The 18029-nt window shown below is 35.7% G+C and overlaps 1 protein-coding gene across 3 annotated transcripts in view; it reads right to left on the minus strand.

Moving 5' to 3' along the window:
- The window catches only part of XPOT (exportin for tRNA), a 163616-nt gene that overhangs the window by 13762 nt on the left and 131825 nt on the right, over positions 1–18029 (minus strand). For all 3 annotated transcript variants that reach the window (XM_065934714.1, XM_065934713.1, XM_065934712.1), the window contains 16 exons: positions 16845–16901; positions 15956–16025; positions 15057–15275; positions 14009–14193; positions 13739–13907; positions 12383–12619; positions 11035–11073; positions 10838–10900; positions 9674–9798; positions 9150–9294; positions 8870–8989; positions 8424–8518; positions 7785–7854; positions 5651–5889; positions 4455–4740; positions 3004–3193 (listed from right to left, as the gene is read on the minus strand). In XM_065934714.1, the coding sequence (XP_065790786.1) occupies positions 3004–3193; positions 4455–4740; positions 5651–5889; positions 7785–7854; positions 8424–8518; positions 8870–8989; positions 9150–9294; positions 9674–9798; positions 10838–10900; positions 11035–11073; positions 12383–12619; positions 13739–13907; positions 14009–14193; positions 15057–15275; positions 15956–16025; positions 16845–16901 (2309 nt within the window). The remainder of the gene's footprint in view (positions 1–3003; positions 3194–4454; positions 4741–5650; positions 5890–7784; positions 7855–8423; positions 8519–8869; positions 8990–9149; positions 9295–9673; positions 9799–10837; positions 10901–11034; positions 11074–12382; positions 12620–13738; positions 13908–14008; positions 14194–15056; positions 15276–15955; positions 16026–16844; positions 16902–18029) is intronic.

The raw sequence follows: 18029 nt of genomic DNA on the forward strand, positions 1-18029 counted from the left end.
GCACATTAAAAAGATGCTCATCATTGCTAATTATTAGAGAAATGCAAATCAAAACTACAATGAGGTTATCGCCTCACAGAATGGCCATCATCAAAAAGCCTCCAAATAACAAAGGCTGGAGAGCGTACGGAGAAAAGGTAGCTCTTCTACACTGACGGTGGCAATGTACATTGGTGCAGCCAGTATGGCGAATGGTATGGAGGTTCTTGGAAACCTATACGTGGAACCACCATGTAATCCAGCAATCCCACTCCTGGGCATATACCCCGAAAAGATGGAAACCCTAATTTGGAAAGAAACGTGCCCAACATGTTCACAGCAGCACAATTTACAAAAGCCCAAACCTTGAGGCAACCTAAACGTCCACCGCAAGGTGAACGGATAGAGAAGATGCAGGTTACATATACAAGGGGTATGCTCAGTCATCAAAGACAGTGGAGTATTTCAATCTGCAGCAACATGGATGAACCTAGAGATTATCCTACTAAGTGAAGTGAGTCAGACAGAGAAAGACAAGTATTATATGATACCATTTATATATAGAGTCTAAAACATGACACAAATGAGCTTATTTACAAAAAAGAAACAAGACTCATAGACATAAAAAACTTATGGTTACCAAAGGGGCAGTGGGGAGGAATAAATTATAGGTATGAGATTAACCTCTAAAGACTAGAGATCTCTTCAAGAAAATTAGAGATACCAAGGGAACATTTCATGCAAAAATGGGCTCAATAAAGGACAGAAATGGTATGGACCTAACAGAAGCAGAAGATACTGAGAAGAGGTAGCAAGAATACACAGAAGAACTATACAAAAAAGATCTTCATGACCCAGATAACCATGATGGTGTAATTACTGGACTAGATCCAGGCATCCTGGAATGTGGAGTCAAGCAGACCTTAGGAAGCATCACTAAGAACAAAGCTAGTGGAGGTGATGGAATTCCAGTTGAACTACTTCAAATCCTAAAAGATGATGTTGTAAAAGTACTGCACTCAATACGCCAGCAAATTTGGAAAACTCAGCAGTGGCCACAGGACTGGAAAAGGTCAGCTTTCATTCCAATCCCAAAGAAAGGCAATGCCAAAGAATGTTCAAACTACCACACAATTGCACTCATCTCACACGCTAGCAAAGTAATGTTCAAAATTCTCCAAATCAGGCTTCAAGAGTATGTGAACCGTGAACTTCCAGATGTTCAAGCTGGATTTAGAAAAGGCAGGGAAACCAGAGATCAAATTACCAACATCTGTTCAATCATCAAAAAAGCAAGAGAGTGTCAGAAAAACATCTACTTCTGCTTTACTGACTATGCCAAAGCCTTTGACTGTGTGGATCACAACAAACTCTGGAAAATTCTGAAACAGATGGAAATACCAGACCACCTGACCTGCCTCCTGAGAAATCTGTATGCAGTGGCTCAGAGGGTAAAGCATCTGCTTGCAATGTAGGAGACCTGGGTTCAATCCCTGGGTCGGGAAGATCCCTTGGAGAAGGAAATGGTAACCAACTTCAGTACTCTTGACTGGAAAATCCCACAGACGGAGGAGCCTGGTAGGCTACAGTCCATGGGGTTGCAAAGAGTTGGACACAACTGAGCAACTTCACTTTCATTTTCAAGAAGTAAGTTAGAACTGGACATGGAACAACAGACTGGTTCCAAATTGGGAAAGGAGTATGTCAAGAATGTATACTGTTACCCTGCTTATTTAACTTATATGCATGAGTACATCATGAGAAAAGCTGGGCTGGATGAAGCACAAGCTGGAATCAAGATTGCCAGGAGAAATATCAATAACCTCAGATATGCAGATGACACCACCCTTATGGCAGAAAGTGAAGAAGAACTAAAAAGCCTCTTGATAAGAGTGAAAGAGACGAGTGAGAAAGTTAGCTTAAAACTCAACATTCAGAAAACTAAGATCATGGCATCTGGTCCCATTATTTCATGGCAAGCAGATGGCGAAACAATGGAAACAGTGGCCGACTTTATATTTTTGGGCTCCAAAATCATTGCAGATGATGACTGCAGTCATGAAATTAAAAGATGCTTGCTCCCTGGAAGAATAGCTATGACCAACCTAGATAGCATATTAAAAAGCACAGACATTACTTTGCCAACAAAGGTCTGTCTAGTCAAAGATACGGTTTTTCCAGTGGTCATGTATGGATGTGAGTGTTGGACTACAAAGAAAGCTGAGTGCTGAAGAATTGATGCTTTTTAACTGTGGTGTTGGAAAAGACTCTTGAGAGTCCCTTGGACTGCAAGGAGATTCAACCAGTCCATCCTAAAGGAGATCAGTAATGAATATTCATTGGAAGGACTGATGATAAAGCTGAAACTCCAATACTTTAGCCACCTGATGCGAAGAACAGACTTAGTTGTAAAGACCCTGATGCTGGGAAAGGTTCAAGGCGGGAGGAGAAGGGGACAACAGAGGATGAGATGGTTGGATGGCATCACCGACTCAATGAACATGAGTGTGAGCAAGCTCCAGGAGTTGGTGATGGACAGGGAAGGTTGGCCGTGCTGCAGTCCATAGGGTCGCAGAGAGTCGGACACAACTGATCAACTGAACTGAACTGATGAGATTAACAGATACACAATACTATGCATGAAACAGATAACCAACAAGGACCTACCATATAGAATAAGAAACTAGATTATCTTATAATAACCTATAATGGAAAATAATCTGAAAAAGGGTATGTCTAAATGTGTATAACTGAATCACTTGGCTGTGTATCTGAAGCTCACACATTGCTCGTCAACTTAAAGAAAAAAGGAACATTGCTTTAGGAAAACAGGAACTGAATACAAATTAATTTTAAGGGCGCTGAAGTGAAAGTGATTGCCACTCTGATAATAATAAGCTGTCATCCTTGTGGCCAACATACAACTACTTGCAAAGTTCAGCTTTTACTTCGACGAGCTCTTGCTCATACAGATGCAGAACTGCGACAGATAACAGACAACTCAGGCACTGCATGCATCCCCACCTTGATTTGCTATGACTTCACTCATTCCACTGCCCGTGACTGTTTGCAGGAAGGCAAAGTAACTCCTCCGCAACATCTGCTTCTCCAAAGCAGCAGATTGGTCATTTTCTTCTGCTGGTCGGAGCAAAACTTCAAAAATTGCATGAAGAAGAGGCATGAACATCTGTTGTAAAAATGGGGATACCTGTATCTGAAGAGAGGAAACAACTATTACTATCTGAGAAATAAGAAAATTACTAATATAAAATTTAGGAAAAACATGTTTTGCATAAAGCCTTTTTCCAGAGTTTCTATATTTAGAATACATATTTATATAATTCAGCTAGCAAATATCAATATTAAGACAAAAATCTACATAGCATATACAGTACTGAAAGCCTAAAAAATCATTAAATTCAAACCATTTCCTACAATTCAAGATTCAGGTTCAAGTAACATGGAATCAAACATATTCCACAATCAAATATTGTCAAGGAATATTTTCAAATTTAAATTCTCAAAAAATGAATTCTACTGCTAAATTAGGGCTTCCCTGATAGCTCAGTTGGTAAAGAATCCACCTGCAATGCAGGAGACGCTGAGTTCGATTGCCAGGTCGGGAAGATCTGCTGGAGAAGGGATAGGCTACCCACTCCAGTATTCTTGGGCTTCCCTTGTGGGAGCTCAGCTGGTAAAGAATCTGCCTGCAATTCGCGAGACCTAGGTTCTCTCCCTGGGTTGGGAAGACCCCCTGGAGAAGGGAAAGGCTACCCACTCCAGTATTCTGGCCTGGAGAATTCCATGGGTCGCAAAGAGTCGGACACGACTGAGTGACTTTAACTGCTAAATTAAAAATGAATTTATATGATTGAACTCTGTGAAGGCTTTACATGGCCTTAAGCAAATTCCTTAACTTCTCAGTCAAGTGTCTTAGTTTCTTCACCTACAGAAGAACAACACTTAACTTCCAGGGTTGTTACAAAGATCAAACGAATGTATAAGAAAATACTCAGAACAGATTTTGAACACAGAAAACACTATGTTAAGTGTTAGCCAATTTCATTAGCCAGCTAATTTCATTAGCTTTGCTTAAATTTCCTTGTACATAAAACTGACATTGAATTACTTTTAAACTACTTGGATACCAAATTACAGTGCTTTTAACTTATTCGTTAGACATTTAGTATCCAGTGCTGTTTCATTTGCTTTTCTAAAACACGAAACTAATAGTTTTCTTCTGCTGCATAGAACAGAAAAGATCTGTTCTTATTAAATATCTATCGATCATGCCCTGAGTGTCAGGGAGTGTTGTAGACATTGGGATGATAAAAATGATCCATGCCCTCAGATAACTCGTACTTTAAAAAAAAAAAGTCAAATGCTAAAATACACCTAAAGAGAAACACATCTAATCTTGCGGTCAGGAGACCGTACAGTCAGGACACTCTCCGCCCTCTGAAGGCGTGTGGTACCTTAAATTTGGCTGTGATCTGGTTGATGAGAGGGATGAATTCCTGGAGGTCCTTTGCTTCACAGTCTTTGAGCATGTGTTCTGAAGCGGATGGAATGAAGGGAAGGACTTCTTCCTCCAGGCAAATAATCATGCGATGAAGGAAAGTGCGGACTCCACTTCTGAGAACATCCTTTTGTAAGGGACAGCTGAGAGCTGGCAGGAACGTCTGTAAACAGTCCAGGTAAACTTCCGAGCAGCCACACTGCTTCACAGTCTGCTTGTTGCTGAAAGCTTTGCTGGTTCGACTATATAAACAATTATCAGGTAATTGGTTTTAAGTTTATTCTTCAGGTGTTTTATGGAGTAATAAACAACAATGCACAACAAATTACAAAACCAACAAAACAAAGCAGCCAATTCTTTACTTTCCATGTCACAGTTATGTCCACTTTTAGCTAATGGTTGCTTCCAGTTACCATTCCAGAAAGGGCCCAAGTTAAATGAATGAAATGTAATTGATACAATCACTCAAGTGTGAGTCCATCTAAACATTGTGCTAAAATCCTGCTGAGAATATATGCAGTAAAGAGAAAAAAAAATCTATTTACTATGAATACGCTATACTACACAAACTGTAAACCACCAATTTATATTAGAAAACAATCTTAGAATTGAGTTATTTATACACTATCTCTAACATACGCTTTTGCATGGAAGTCTTCTGTAGAGCAATTTCTCTAAATGCTTATAATTAAAAATCACTGTAACTTTCATGCTGTTATTGTTTACCAATAAAGAAGTATGTGTAGAGAGAAAAACAACATCTTGGGTGGTTGGGACCCAATGCAACAACTAAGAAGAAGCCTCAGCACCTTCTCTTTAAGATTCCATAACAGATCCCTGATGTCATTGGTATATATACTTAAGCAAATCTCAAATACATTCTCAGCTTAAACCAGAGAAATCAGAGAAGTTAGTGATTTAGAAAGATGTCAAGTTGAAATGCAGAATGTTACGAGATCTATTCCCTTCTTCAGCTAAACCTCCTAATTTAAAGAATTTAGAAAAGAAATGTTCACACAATTCTCTGGACAATCCAGTTTTGGAAACACAACACACATGCCCAATTCTAGAAAAATCTAAGCAAATGATTCTGTACACATTGAGAAAATCGCTTCACCAATTTAAATGCCAATCTTCACCAATCACACTCACCTAGCAAATCCAACAGCATGGTTGAGACAGTCTGCTAGAGATGCCTGCCTTTCTTCGTCCTGTGCCAGCATCAATTTTTCTAACAGAATTTTAAACTTCTCCATGAGTGGAGTCAACAGATTCCTCATTAATGCCTGCTTCCGCTCTGCTGGATAGTCACTGTTAACAATTAGCACTCCAGCTGTCTCATAGATAAATAATTGATCGTCGCTGCTCAACAAGGACTGGAAACCATTCTCCTAAAATGAAATTTAGTCTTATTGAAGTTTCTCTTTGTTCAGTTCCTCCCATTTAAAAGTAAAAGAGGGACAGAAGATGTAATCTATCCCATCAGCTCATTAATAAAAAGAAGACTGAGTACTTATAAGTAAACTGAATTAGAAGTCAAAAGATGATGGGTCTGTTAAGACGACTTCGTAAATGGTCATGTAAGGTAATAATCAGTTTTCTAACTTGTTTTACTTTTATTATAAAATTTATCTGTTATTAGGAGGCTAAAAGTCAGTTATTCAAAGTCTTTGAAGGTTAAGACAAAGGCCACACAATTAATATTTTGAAGTGTTTAAGATTTAAATAACAACAAATGCCACATAATAAACACATACACAAGTTGTTACTTTCACATGTTTGAAAATAAGACTGCAAATAAAAAGAAAAGATCTTATTCAAGTGTAAGCAAACATCCATCCATACATTGAGCCATTTTATTAATGAGTTTTGTTATTTTTCACCTTTATGCAATCTGAGAGGCCAGGGGGAAGGGGAAAGTATCAGAGGCCCTTCTACATTCAACACCAAAACTCCTTGTTAAGAAATTATTGGAGGTGGGATGGGGGACCGGGGTGGGGAATACGTGTAACTCTATGGCTGATTCATATCAATGTATGACAAAACCCACTGAAAAAAAAATAATAATAATAATAAAAAAAAAAGAAATTATTTACAAGCCTAGTCTTAAATCAGATAAATTGTGTGGTGGCCTTATTATACACACACACACACACACACACACACACACACATAAAAGAAACTTCTATCTTTTAAAAGAGAACGTCCTTATTTAGAAGTAACTAAAACACTTATTAACCAACACTATCTAGTTGTGACACTATCACAACTGTTAAGATAGTTGTGACACTATCACACTATCTAACAATCTAACAATCACTGCTCTAGGAGTTGAGATCACAAAGTTAAAGTTGCTAGATAAATACAAGGTACTTATACCACTACTAAGCAGTCAACATTCAGTAGAAGCACTGTGAATCAAGTCTTTTTACACCCCAAAAAAAGGTTACAGGTATAGTACAAGTTCTTGTTTCTATGTGCAATAAGAAAAACAAAAAATTTTCAATATCCATAAATATGGCATGGCTAAATATGGCTCTGTGAAAGTCTTTTAATATATATATTTCTTTAGTATGTAGGCAAATTTAAACATATAATTCACTAGTAACCTTTCATGCAATGAAATTAAATAACCCATATACTCTAAAAGTTGATATTTATTTTAAAAAACAAAATATTTTATGTTTAACATTTTTCAAGTGTGGCTCCATTAATAACTCTCATCAAAATGAAAAAAAGTCGATGTTCGTAGTTTGCTGGCATTGCCAGTATTTTACACAAAAACAGGTATCAGTCAAAATGTGCCTTGCTTACAAGGTATCTTTTAAACATTACTTAAATCCAAAAAAAAATAAAAAAATAAAAATAAAAATAAATAAAAATTACTTGAATCTTTCTAGTGAAATAAACAACCGAGATATTCAGATCAAGCAGTGTTTAAATTCTTTTTATCTCAAGCCAGAAGTTTAACAAAAAAATTTCAGTCTACTAGTAGCAGTCACTGGGAATGGCTCATGTGATCACAGTACTAAACAGAGAATAATTTTGAAACTGAATTTTTCTTCTCCAAAAAATACTTCACTGGCATTTAATAGTATAGAGAGTAAACCATATCTCACACTGCTAAATCTATCAAATTTTGATTCCCTTCTATTTCTTTTTTTCCCCTTCTATTTCTATTACTGTTTGTTTACTATATCTCAACAGAGCTTTAGTAAATAGATTTAAGCCCTATATGCCCCCCACCCCAACTTAAAACATATCATTTGGTAAGAAAGATACTTACAGGTGGAGAAAGCTCTAATAAATCTTGTATTCTATTCAGAATATCCTCAATGAAAGGATTCATTTGTTTACTGAATAAAGGCAAAAAGGAAAACCACAATTACATAAATATATTAGTGCTTAGAGAAGTGCTGAAATATCAAATTCCTCTTTAAGGCAGAACCAAAAAAAAAAGTTCAGTTCTAAGGTAGTCACATGTCACCATTCAGACTAGCTATGATTTTTTTAAATTACAATATTATATCCTAAGAAAAAGTAGTTTTCATACCTAAAAAAATGGTACTAGTAAAGAATATAACAGATTAAGTTAAAAATGTATTTCCAAGGAATATCATCTTAAGAATTTCAAAGAAACCATACAGTTTTATCTACAGCAATAAAACTGTGAAATAACTAATGCCACTAGTAATGACAAGTGTTGCATTTAAAAATATTCAAACAAATCAGTTTAATAATGAACAGAGCACCTGGCTGAAGAGAAAGAAAAGAAATCTTAGCACAATACGGAAAGGAACGTTTTTTTAAAAAGCCTAAGAACGGAAGCAACCAGATCGACCATGGGCTCTTAGACAATAAGTTACATCTTATTAACAATCTTAAAAGTAAGAATTAAACATAACAGCCAAAATGTTTTACTTACTTGAGAGATTTAACAAATCTGGAGAATAGGTAAGCGGTTCTGCTCCGGACTTTAGCACTAGAGTGCCGCAGACCCCTGTGATCTAAGAAAGCCATCTAAAGAAACAGAGACACTTTTACTATTTCTGTACTTATTTAATGTCTTTTATTGCTTTTATTGCTAACGTCATGACATGTTTTTGTTCACAAAGAATTTTACTTTTTAGCTCTGGAAGAGGAACCAGGTACATATATAAGTAACCCTACACTACACACAAACAGGTTCTTGACTATTTGTTTTAAATATCTGTCTAGACACAAACTCCATTTTAAAGAAATGGAGGAGTTTTAGCATGTTCAGGAGTTTTTGAGAGCTCTGGAAAAAAGTGATAAAAGAAAGAATACTATCTGTTCATTAGCTGAAACATATGGAAAATAACAAAAGCTGAGATTAAAGTGTATACTTACTAGTACACATGGAATGTGCTGAGGTTCAACTGTGAAAAACTTTTCGTATCTAACAACCGTTTCGAAGAACTCCAATGTCACAGATGTGTGCTGATAGGAGCTAACTCCTGATGTCACCAGCTAGAGCAGGAAAAAGTTAAGAAATCTATCTTCATTTAGTGCAAGATCAAAATGTCCCTGTAATAATGTATATTATAAACTCTAACAATTAAGAAACTCACATTAGCTTATATGAAAACAGAAAATTAGGTTCAGAATAATTTGTCTTTAGTATACTTACAGTTCGCATCATATCCTGCAAAGCACTAGCTTTTGAAACATCACCTGAGAAGTGAGCACCATGGGATACTGGAAGAGCTTCTGCCAACATATACAGCAATCTTATTGCCACTTCAACTTCCATAAACCGTGTAGTCTGCCAGTTCCTACCAAGGTATAATACATCACCGAGATCAGAATACAGACTTTCTATACAACTAGTGATGCACCGGATAAAAACATACCAACAAAATCCTCTTTAATTATTAAAAAGTCACAGCAATTGTTAATTCTGCCAGGGAACATAATTACTACCACCGAAGTATAAATAACCAACGTAATCCATGTTATTGTTTATGTTCCAAAGAGCAGCATTTCCTCTCAAGGATCAAGATAAATCAAGGAGTCAAGTGCATTGTTTCAGAGATACACATAAGATCTCAGAAAGTAACATCAACAAGTCAGTCACGTGAATCACTTATGGTAGGCCATCATCAGAGAGAAGAGAAAAGAGGTGATTTGTTAGAAACAGATGAACAAACTTACTGCAGTGTAGAACTGAACACTCTGCGAACAGAAGCCAGCAGTAACTCTGGTGAAACTTGAGCAAGCCTGTCCAACAATAACTTCAGTTGTTTTCTATATTCTACAAACATGGCTTCGTCTTCACCCTATGGTATTTAAAAAATCCCATTAAAAAACTTAAAAGACCTTAAGACACATAAAATGGTGAGTTCTCATTAGTCTTTTACATTTATAAATGCAATACACTTTTATTTTTTCATAAATTTTACTTATGTAGGAAAACACAGTAGTCTTTCCCCTCTGCTCACAAATAATTATTTCCCAGCCCTAGACCATGAAAGCCTAGAGCCAGAAACAGCACAGGGAGGAGGCTAAAAACAAGAGTCACTGTAACAGAAGAGAGTGACTGAGGGATGATCGGGCAAACACCAGATAATGGAAGGCTTTGGAAAACAAAAGCAAAAGTCTAAGCCACGAAGGGTTCACACAGGGCTTTATGAGAACCTTAGCACCTTATGTATACTTTGTATCTTACTGTCCACTGTAAGAACTGTAATAATATCACATGATTAAAGATATTATATGTAATGAACCTGGCACTTTGCAAGTGCACGGTGTGTTGGTGATCATCACCATTATCATCTTCGTGCAGTTCAAAGTTTCTGAATGTCTGAAGTGGATAACAGAACACGTTAGCACACAGCTAGATAGTACATGCCGTTACTGTGTTGCCAGAAAGCACTCATGACACTTGTGACTGATGGAAAGCTGACTCATGACAACCCTGGAGAGGACTTTAGCCAGAACAAGTCCAGAGACAGTGAAGTGCCTCATTCCCACTCTCCCGCAGACAATTACAATCTGAGGTCCACCAACTGGGCCTCAGTTCCTCTCTTATTAAATATAAAGTGAAACATGATCACGAACAATACTGTCAATGTTTTACAAAGTTCAGCGCTACAGTGCCCTTAAAAGGGTCATTTTAAAGAATTAGAGGACAAAATACAAAAACATGAAGAATTGTGAAGTTTCCATTAATCTAAGAACTCGTCAATATAAACAAGACTAATTTTTAAGACACTTCTTGTTTTAAAGGACTCTAAGATACTCAAAACTTGAAATAGTAATTTGATGTGGGTACATAATAAAATTAAAACTGTTTTCTCCTCAATCCAAAATTCTTACCTCATTTTCAAAGTTATATTCTTCATCGTAAGTTAATTTTTTCATAACGGCCAACATGATTGCCTAAAATTAAGAACAAAATATCTTTTGTCAGTCTCCTCTAATTTCACGTAATTTGAAATTAGGCTGTATTTCAAGGCAGACTGCAGATACAGAGTCTATTATTGGTTTAAAAAAAGCAAAAAGAAGTCAGTTACCTCTACATTAGCTTTTTGTTGATCTGAAAGCACTGTAAGCTGTTGAAAAGAAAGCAATCATTTATTAGGTTTCCTAAAGTAATACTTGCTGATCAAAATATTTTTCTAATCAGTATCTTTTCAAACATGCACACAGCTTTTCTGGAGGGCAGTTTGATAGTACCTTTCTATATGTGAAATGTACCTAATCTAAAATCTATCAATTTCACTTCTAGTAACTAACTTGGCATACAGGCAAAAACATGTAGATAAACTTGATTTTTAAAGATACTTATAAGTGCTCAGGTCTGGTACACTGGGAAGACCCAGAGGGATCGGGTAGAGAGGGAGGTGGGAGAGGGGATCAGGATGGGGAATACATGTAAATCCATGTAAATCCATGTAAATTCATGTCAATGTATGACAAAACCCACTACAATATTGTAAAGTAGTTGGCCTCCAACTAATAAAAATAAATGAAAAAAAAATAATAAAGATACTTATAAATGTACTCAGCAAAGAAGCAGATTACAGAACAGCAAAGTATGATCTCACCTTGTTTTTAATTAAGTAAGGCCATAAAAGCCTAGAAATCCACTGAGATACAGTGGGATTACCAATAGTGATTTTAACTTTCTTCATACCTTTTCACACTGCCTAAAATTTCTTCAAGTATGCATGCAGAAATATGTTATAACAGAAGCTAAACTCAGCTTGGAAAAATATTATCTTAAGCTTGACTCAATTCAACTAAATCAGTGTAAATAAAGTAGGCATAGCTCTCACCTAATGTCATAATGAAAAGTTATTAATTCTTTAAAAGGCTAAATGTATAATATATGAGATTCACAACCTTCTACGTTTTAAGTTCTATTATTGGCAGCAACTCTCTAGGGGGAAATTTTTAATTATAAAAAAACTTTATAAGAAATGATGCATATGTAATTAAAATAATAAACCATCTTTAACAAAATTTCTACTGTATTTAAAAACAAACACAGGGGACTTCCCTGGCAGTCCAGTTAAGACTCTTATGCTCCCAAGGCAGAGGTACAGGTTCAGTCCCCAGTCGGGGAACTAAGATGCCACATGATACAAGGCCGAAAAGAAACACAGATTAAAAAGACAAGAAACAACCTAAACCTATAACTAATTCTGAAGCTTTTTAGTCTAGTGAATTTTAGAACCTGGACATTTGTTTTCCAGCTAAGAAGTTTAAAGGAAAGAAAAAAAATGAAAATATATTCATAATTAACAGTAAATGTCATTAGAATAGATAACTAAGTATCTTATTTTCATTTTCCTATATTTTCCAATTCTCTATGGCTTTTCTATATTATCTACAACAAAGATTAACATAAGGACTTACCTGTTTCAAAATATGAAGATAATCGTAACAAAATCCAATAATGTTAGAAGAGATGTCATCATCCTCATGAATTAGGAGCTGCAACATCAGTGCCACCTTTGTTTCAATAGCTTGCAGTGCCTCCTGAGCATTTTTGATATCCCCATTTTTAATTAATTTAGTCCAGCTAACTATCAATGACTGTCCCATTCCATTGACCAGTTTAGAAAATCTGGCCAGGAAGTCAACATCTTCTTCCTACAAACAATACAGATCTCAATTTAAAACCAACTACCTGAGAGGAAAAACTCTAAATTTTAGAATGGATCAAGTGCCAATTATAGGAGTCAATTTTAAACTAACATTAGACATTAACAATACTACCATTTTGACTGAGAAGTTTTAAGAGTCTGAATTCTTCTACTGTTATTATCTGCTAATACTAACTCTCAAAATAACTATCTTTAATGATTATAGTTGTGTAGACATTGTCAAATTATAAAAGTTTAAAAAAGAGGGATTCAACACCTTCTTTCTAAACTGATGAATTTAGTAAATACCTTCTAATCAAGTTAATGCTGCCATATTATGCTTTGTGCAACAATTTACAACAGTCCTTTCTGACACTATTTGAACCTCAACTACATCACAAAGGGATAAAACTGCTATTAAAATAACCTGCCTAAAGTTAACCAGCATTAGTGTTAGAACTCAAAATCAGGTTTATTTTCATTAATTATCCTTATGATGTTCTCCTACAGAAAGATTTTTTGGCTTCACCATTTTAAGTCTTTTAATAAGACAATTATTAGCAGTGTAACTGACTACACTTTGTCAGTTAGGTAAATACCAGAGGTATACTTCTGATATATCAACAATACAAAGACTTCTTAGTAATTCTTTATCACTGTCACAGGTAAAAATAAAAGTAAAAACCTTCAAATTCAGTTTCTAAATTATTAATTTACCACACTCACTCAAGCCCTAATTCTGCTGAGGCTAAACTCTAATCACTCAAATAAATATGGTGAAAATGTAACATTAATAGTGGAGCCTAATTTAGGTCAAAATGCACTGCCATGCTTCTTAAAGTACGGTCCGTGAAGAGCAGTATCACAGCAACACCTGACAGGCTGTTAGAAATCACAATAGTAAGTACTATCCCGGATATTCAAGTTTAAGTCTGGTATAATCCACGGCCAAAGAAAAGGTTACACATGACATTACAGCCTTCTGGACAGTGTTTCATTATTATAAGCTCAAGGGAGTTTCCAACGCTTAAAAATAAAAATAAAGAAAAAGGAAACTATATTTAAGTTACTGCCTATCCTAGTTTGTTCTAACAATTTTCAAAACCTTATACGTAAATTTACTGACCCGGTCAATGCTGAAAAATCCAGCAGACTGTAACACTTGACACAAAGATTCTACCAGTTTCATTTTATCAACAGGATCCATTCCTTTATTTACAATTTCAAATAAACAATCACATGCTTCTTCCCGTAGAACTTCTATTGACATATGACCTAGCAGCATATTTATAAACCTGGCAACGGAGAAACAAAAATTCTTACAGTATTTTCAAATTCATGAGTTTTACACACTCTATTCTGCAGGTTTCTATTCTTAAAATATAGATTTACTTACCTATCATTGGCTATGAGGGATAAGTCTATCCAAGAGACATAAGCCCCAACTACTTCAAGGCACTGGCATGTCACTTCTGAATTGGTATACTGATAATTTTGTAGGATTTGGTACCATGATTCCACCAAGTTTGGAATGCACTGTTCCCTCATGGTATCCTTTATGAGAGTATTCCTACGAGCCTCCTAAAAAATACCCCAAAATACCATATATACAATCAGATTACCTCCCAAGATAATGTTTGATATCTGTATAATAGTTGCACACAGTAATTTCCTCACCACTACATTTCCTGACTTGTTAACACATTCCCTGCCAGTATTTCCTATTTATCTGCTCTAAAATCATAAGCTGTGATTCTAATTCTTCCTTCCATTCAACTTAGACATAATTTATTAAACACAAACTATAAAAAAAACACTGCTTAGAAATTTTAACCATGTGATAAAAGTTATTTCTCAGTATTACACAAACATAAACTATTTAAGAGAACAGCAATAATATAAACAATCCTCTTTATAAATGTCATATTTAACACACAATAACCTTAAATCGTCATACACATTTGAATGAAGCTATTTCCATTGTGTTCTTTAAGAAAAAGGAGAAAGTTATACTGGGTAATAAAGAAATAGAGAAAGACTAAGGTCGTGGCCTGTGTGACTAACTGAGAATACAGGAGAACCTAGCACTGGTGCGCGGCAATGCTTTTTCCTCACTCGGCAACTATAAAGTAACAGTAAATATAGGCCACATTTCTCTACAGATTCATAGGGAAAAAATCAAATTGCTTGTTTCACTAGAGGAAGTTCCTGTCTGGTTTAAAAAAAAAACAAACATGCTAAATGCTCTAATTTCACCCTATACCTGGGGAAAAAACCCCAATTTAAGTTCCTTTGTAAAACAAAATTCAAAATGTTGAGCAAATTTGTACATATTCTTAATAAAGTTTTATCAAAAACAAAAAATCCTTCTTGATTCTTTTATTATGTACCCAATATCTCTTGCAATATCTAAATTTAAAACTTATTAATAAGACGTGACTTGCCTCTGAGGTGTGAACCACATCACGATCCACCAACTCTGAATCAATAGCCATGAGAATTCGGAGGTACAGATCTACTCCCCTTGGATTTAGGTCCACTACTGAGAGAATGTCAAAAAAAAATTTGGGCCATTTAGTGAGATACTCTGTAACAAAAAGTAAGGCGAAGACTTGGGCAGCTTTATTTCGTATGAAGGTCTTCTCTGGTTGGGGATTCAGCATCTGACAAACAAAGATACAGTTCATGAAATTAAATGTAAATGGAAAAGACTCAAACACTGTTCTCCTATTTATCATCAACAGGCAAATTCCACTAAACTGCATCATGGTCTCCTACAGCTGTGCAGCAAACACACCTGAGAATTACCTAGGTATTAAAGTTTCATGGGCAGAGTTTTAGTGGTTCCTAAGGCCTTTTCTAAGAAGAAAACAAACACAATGATTTTTCTTCTAGCTGCTTGCTCTGTAAGATAATTATTCTAGCTACACAACTGCTTTAATATGTTAAAATTAGCTAAAATTAATGAAAAATAAAATACTGTGCCAAAAGAACTCTATTGGCTCCTTTATAAAGGGCTCTTTGTGAAGAATCATTCCAGAAGGGTTCACCCTAAATGTGAAAATTGACTTTTTTATTTAGTAGTTAAAATTACATTTTAAAACCAAAAGTTTCCACCATGTGTCATGGAAAGAATGACAGCTTCAATTACTGATATAATTTTAAGTTACTGCTAATTTTTTATCACTCGTACTCTTCAAAGCCAGCACTTTCTAAAAGAGCTACATGATCAAACGGAGGATAAATGAGCGACATTTTTGAGGTGACGCTGCAAACTCTTCCAAAAATAAAAACTGGAATATCTGGCAATTTGAGGTACTAAATGTAAAAGCTACTATTTTACCTGAGCTTGAAGCCAAGATACAAGCGTCTCTCTAATTAGTTGCTGTTGAACAGTGGTTAGTTCTGAGTATCTGTTCAAAATATAGAAGAAAAACAATAATGGCAATATTTAGTGTATGTGGTTTTTAAAAAGTAATGGCCTTTTATATTTGAAACAGAAAATTTGTATAGCAATTACCTAAAATTCCCTATGATAAATTGGTAATAATTCTCACTACCACTTTAAAGACAGGGGTGGGAGTGGCTGGAGAGCTATCAATATTGATTTAGTTTGATCTGTGGTCCAATTCATGCTAAAACAAAATGGCAGCTACACAATTTTTCAAATGAAAATGAGTCCATGGTTTCAGGTCTGTGATTTCCAGAATAAATCAGGAGGCAAACACAGGATCCCTGGGGCAGCAATTCACGGTTTCTGCTTAAATCAGGCAGGGGTCTTTGGAAAAGTCAACGGCAGCCCACTCCAGTGTTCTTGCCTGGGAAATCCCAAGGACAGAGGAGCCTGGCGGGCTACCGTCCATGGGGTCACACAGAGCTGGACACGACTGACTGACTAGACAACAGGCAGGGGTTCCAAATACAAGTGCCCACACTGCCACTCAACTTAGACAGAGAATGGTCATGTACTGATACAGGCGCGGGGTTGCCGTATCTTTTAATTCTTTCCCAGAGAAACTGAATTTAACTTTCTCCTGTGTACTGACTGGATTCTTTTATGGAGTCAACAAACTCGATATTTTTAAAACACCTTGGGATAAATCAAAACATATCTCAAAGCTGGATATGACACATAATGTCAATATACAGCCAATGTTATGATGTCCCCAAAGAAGGAAAAACTAATTTCAAAAATAGCCTCTCCACGCAAATCTTAGTGAGAAAAGCCATACTTGTATTTAACTTGATGTTCCAGTACTTGGAAGCAGAAAAACTTAATATGATCATCACTGAAAAAGAAAAAAAAAGAAAAATTAGATAAAGCAAATATGAATTGGGAAAAACAAATCAAAGGTAACTAGTAATGAATAACTCAGTTGAAAGTTTCTCAAACCAGACTTTTGGCTTATTGCTCTCAAGTGTTACATTCACATCCATTTGTAAGCTAAGAGAACTTTATATAATATTCAACAGAAATCTGACAAACATAATAATCCCAAATTAAGATTCACTTTAAGTACATATAGCGCTTTGCAAACACAGCATTCCCCCCAAATTCTAGATGTTAGGATTCCCAAAGCAATTCTTACATTTTACAACAGAAAGGATAGATGTAAAATGACAAATGGTAGAACAGCCAGAAACTGTGTCAAGTCAGAGATGGTCATCAAAGCCACACTTAAACTTAAAAGTTTTACTGCAGCAAAATCCAAAACAAGAGAAGTCCCCTAGACTGGCAGTCCAGCCCCGAAATTCATAAAGAAAACTAGGTTACAAACATGTTGCCTTAGGGCCTTCCCTGGTGTTCCAGTCGATAGGAGTCTACACTTCCACTATATGGGGTATGGGTTTAGTCCCTGGTTGGGAAACTAAGATCTTGCACACTGCATGGTGAGGTCATTAAAAAAAAAAAGAAAGAAAGTAAAAACAGAAAAATGATCTTAAAAGGGGGGGACTAAAAATCAATATCCATCCACTGTCCACTTCTAAGTGTCTCCCTAGGAGTGACAACAGAGATGCAGTGAGCTAGCTACAAGCTCTGACCAAGTCCCTTTAATGAACAACAACTTTCGTTTTAGACAGTTGGTTTGAGTCAGGCATAGTCAAGGAACAATTTTTCATATACAAAGCTAACTATAGTCAATGTAAGAATGGAGGTATTGTCTTCATCCTGACTACATCCCTTAACCCCTCCACCAAAAAAAAATTCACACTTAAGAAAATAAAACCTATTTTTTAAAAGGTTTTTAAAAAGCTACATTTAATTAGCATCTTTTCTAAGACCTTAGGGTTTCTATTCTTATCATGGATTGCACTGAAGTTTTAATTATATAAGACTTAGATTTTTCACTCAAAATATAAACTACAGGGAGCCCTTAATTAAAAGCCAGCTCTCATTTACTCTAAGACATATAGAT

Source organism: Muntiacus reevesi, chromosome 4 (genome assembly GCF_963930625.1).
Source record: "Muntiacus reevesi chromosome 4, mMunRee1.1, whole genome shotgun sequence".
Classification (NCBI taxonomy): domain Eukaryota; kingdom Metazoa; phylum Chordata; class Mammalia; order Artiodactyla; family Cervidae; genus Muntiacus; species Muntiacus reevesi.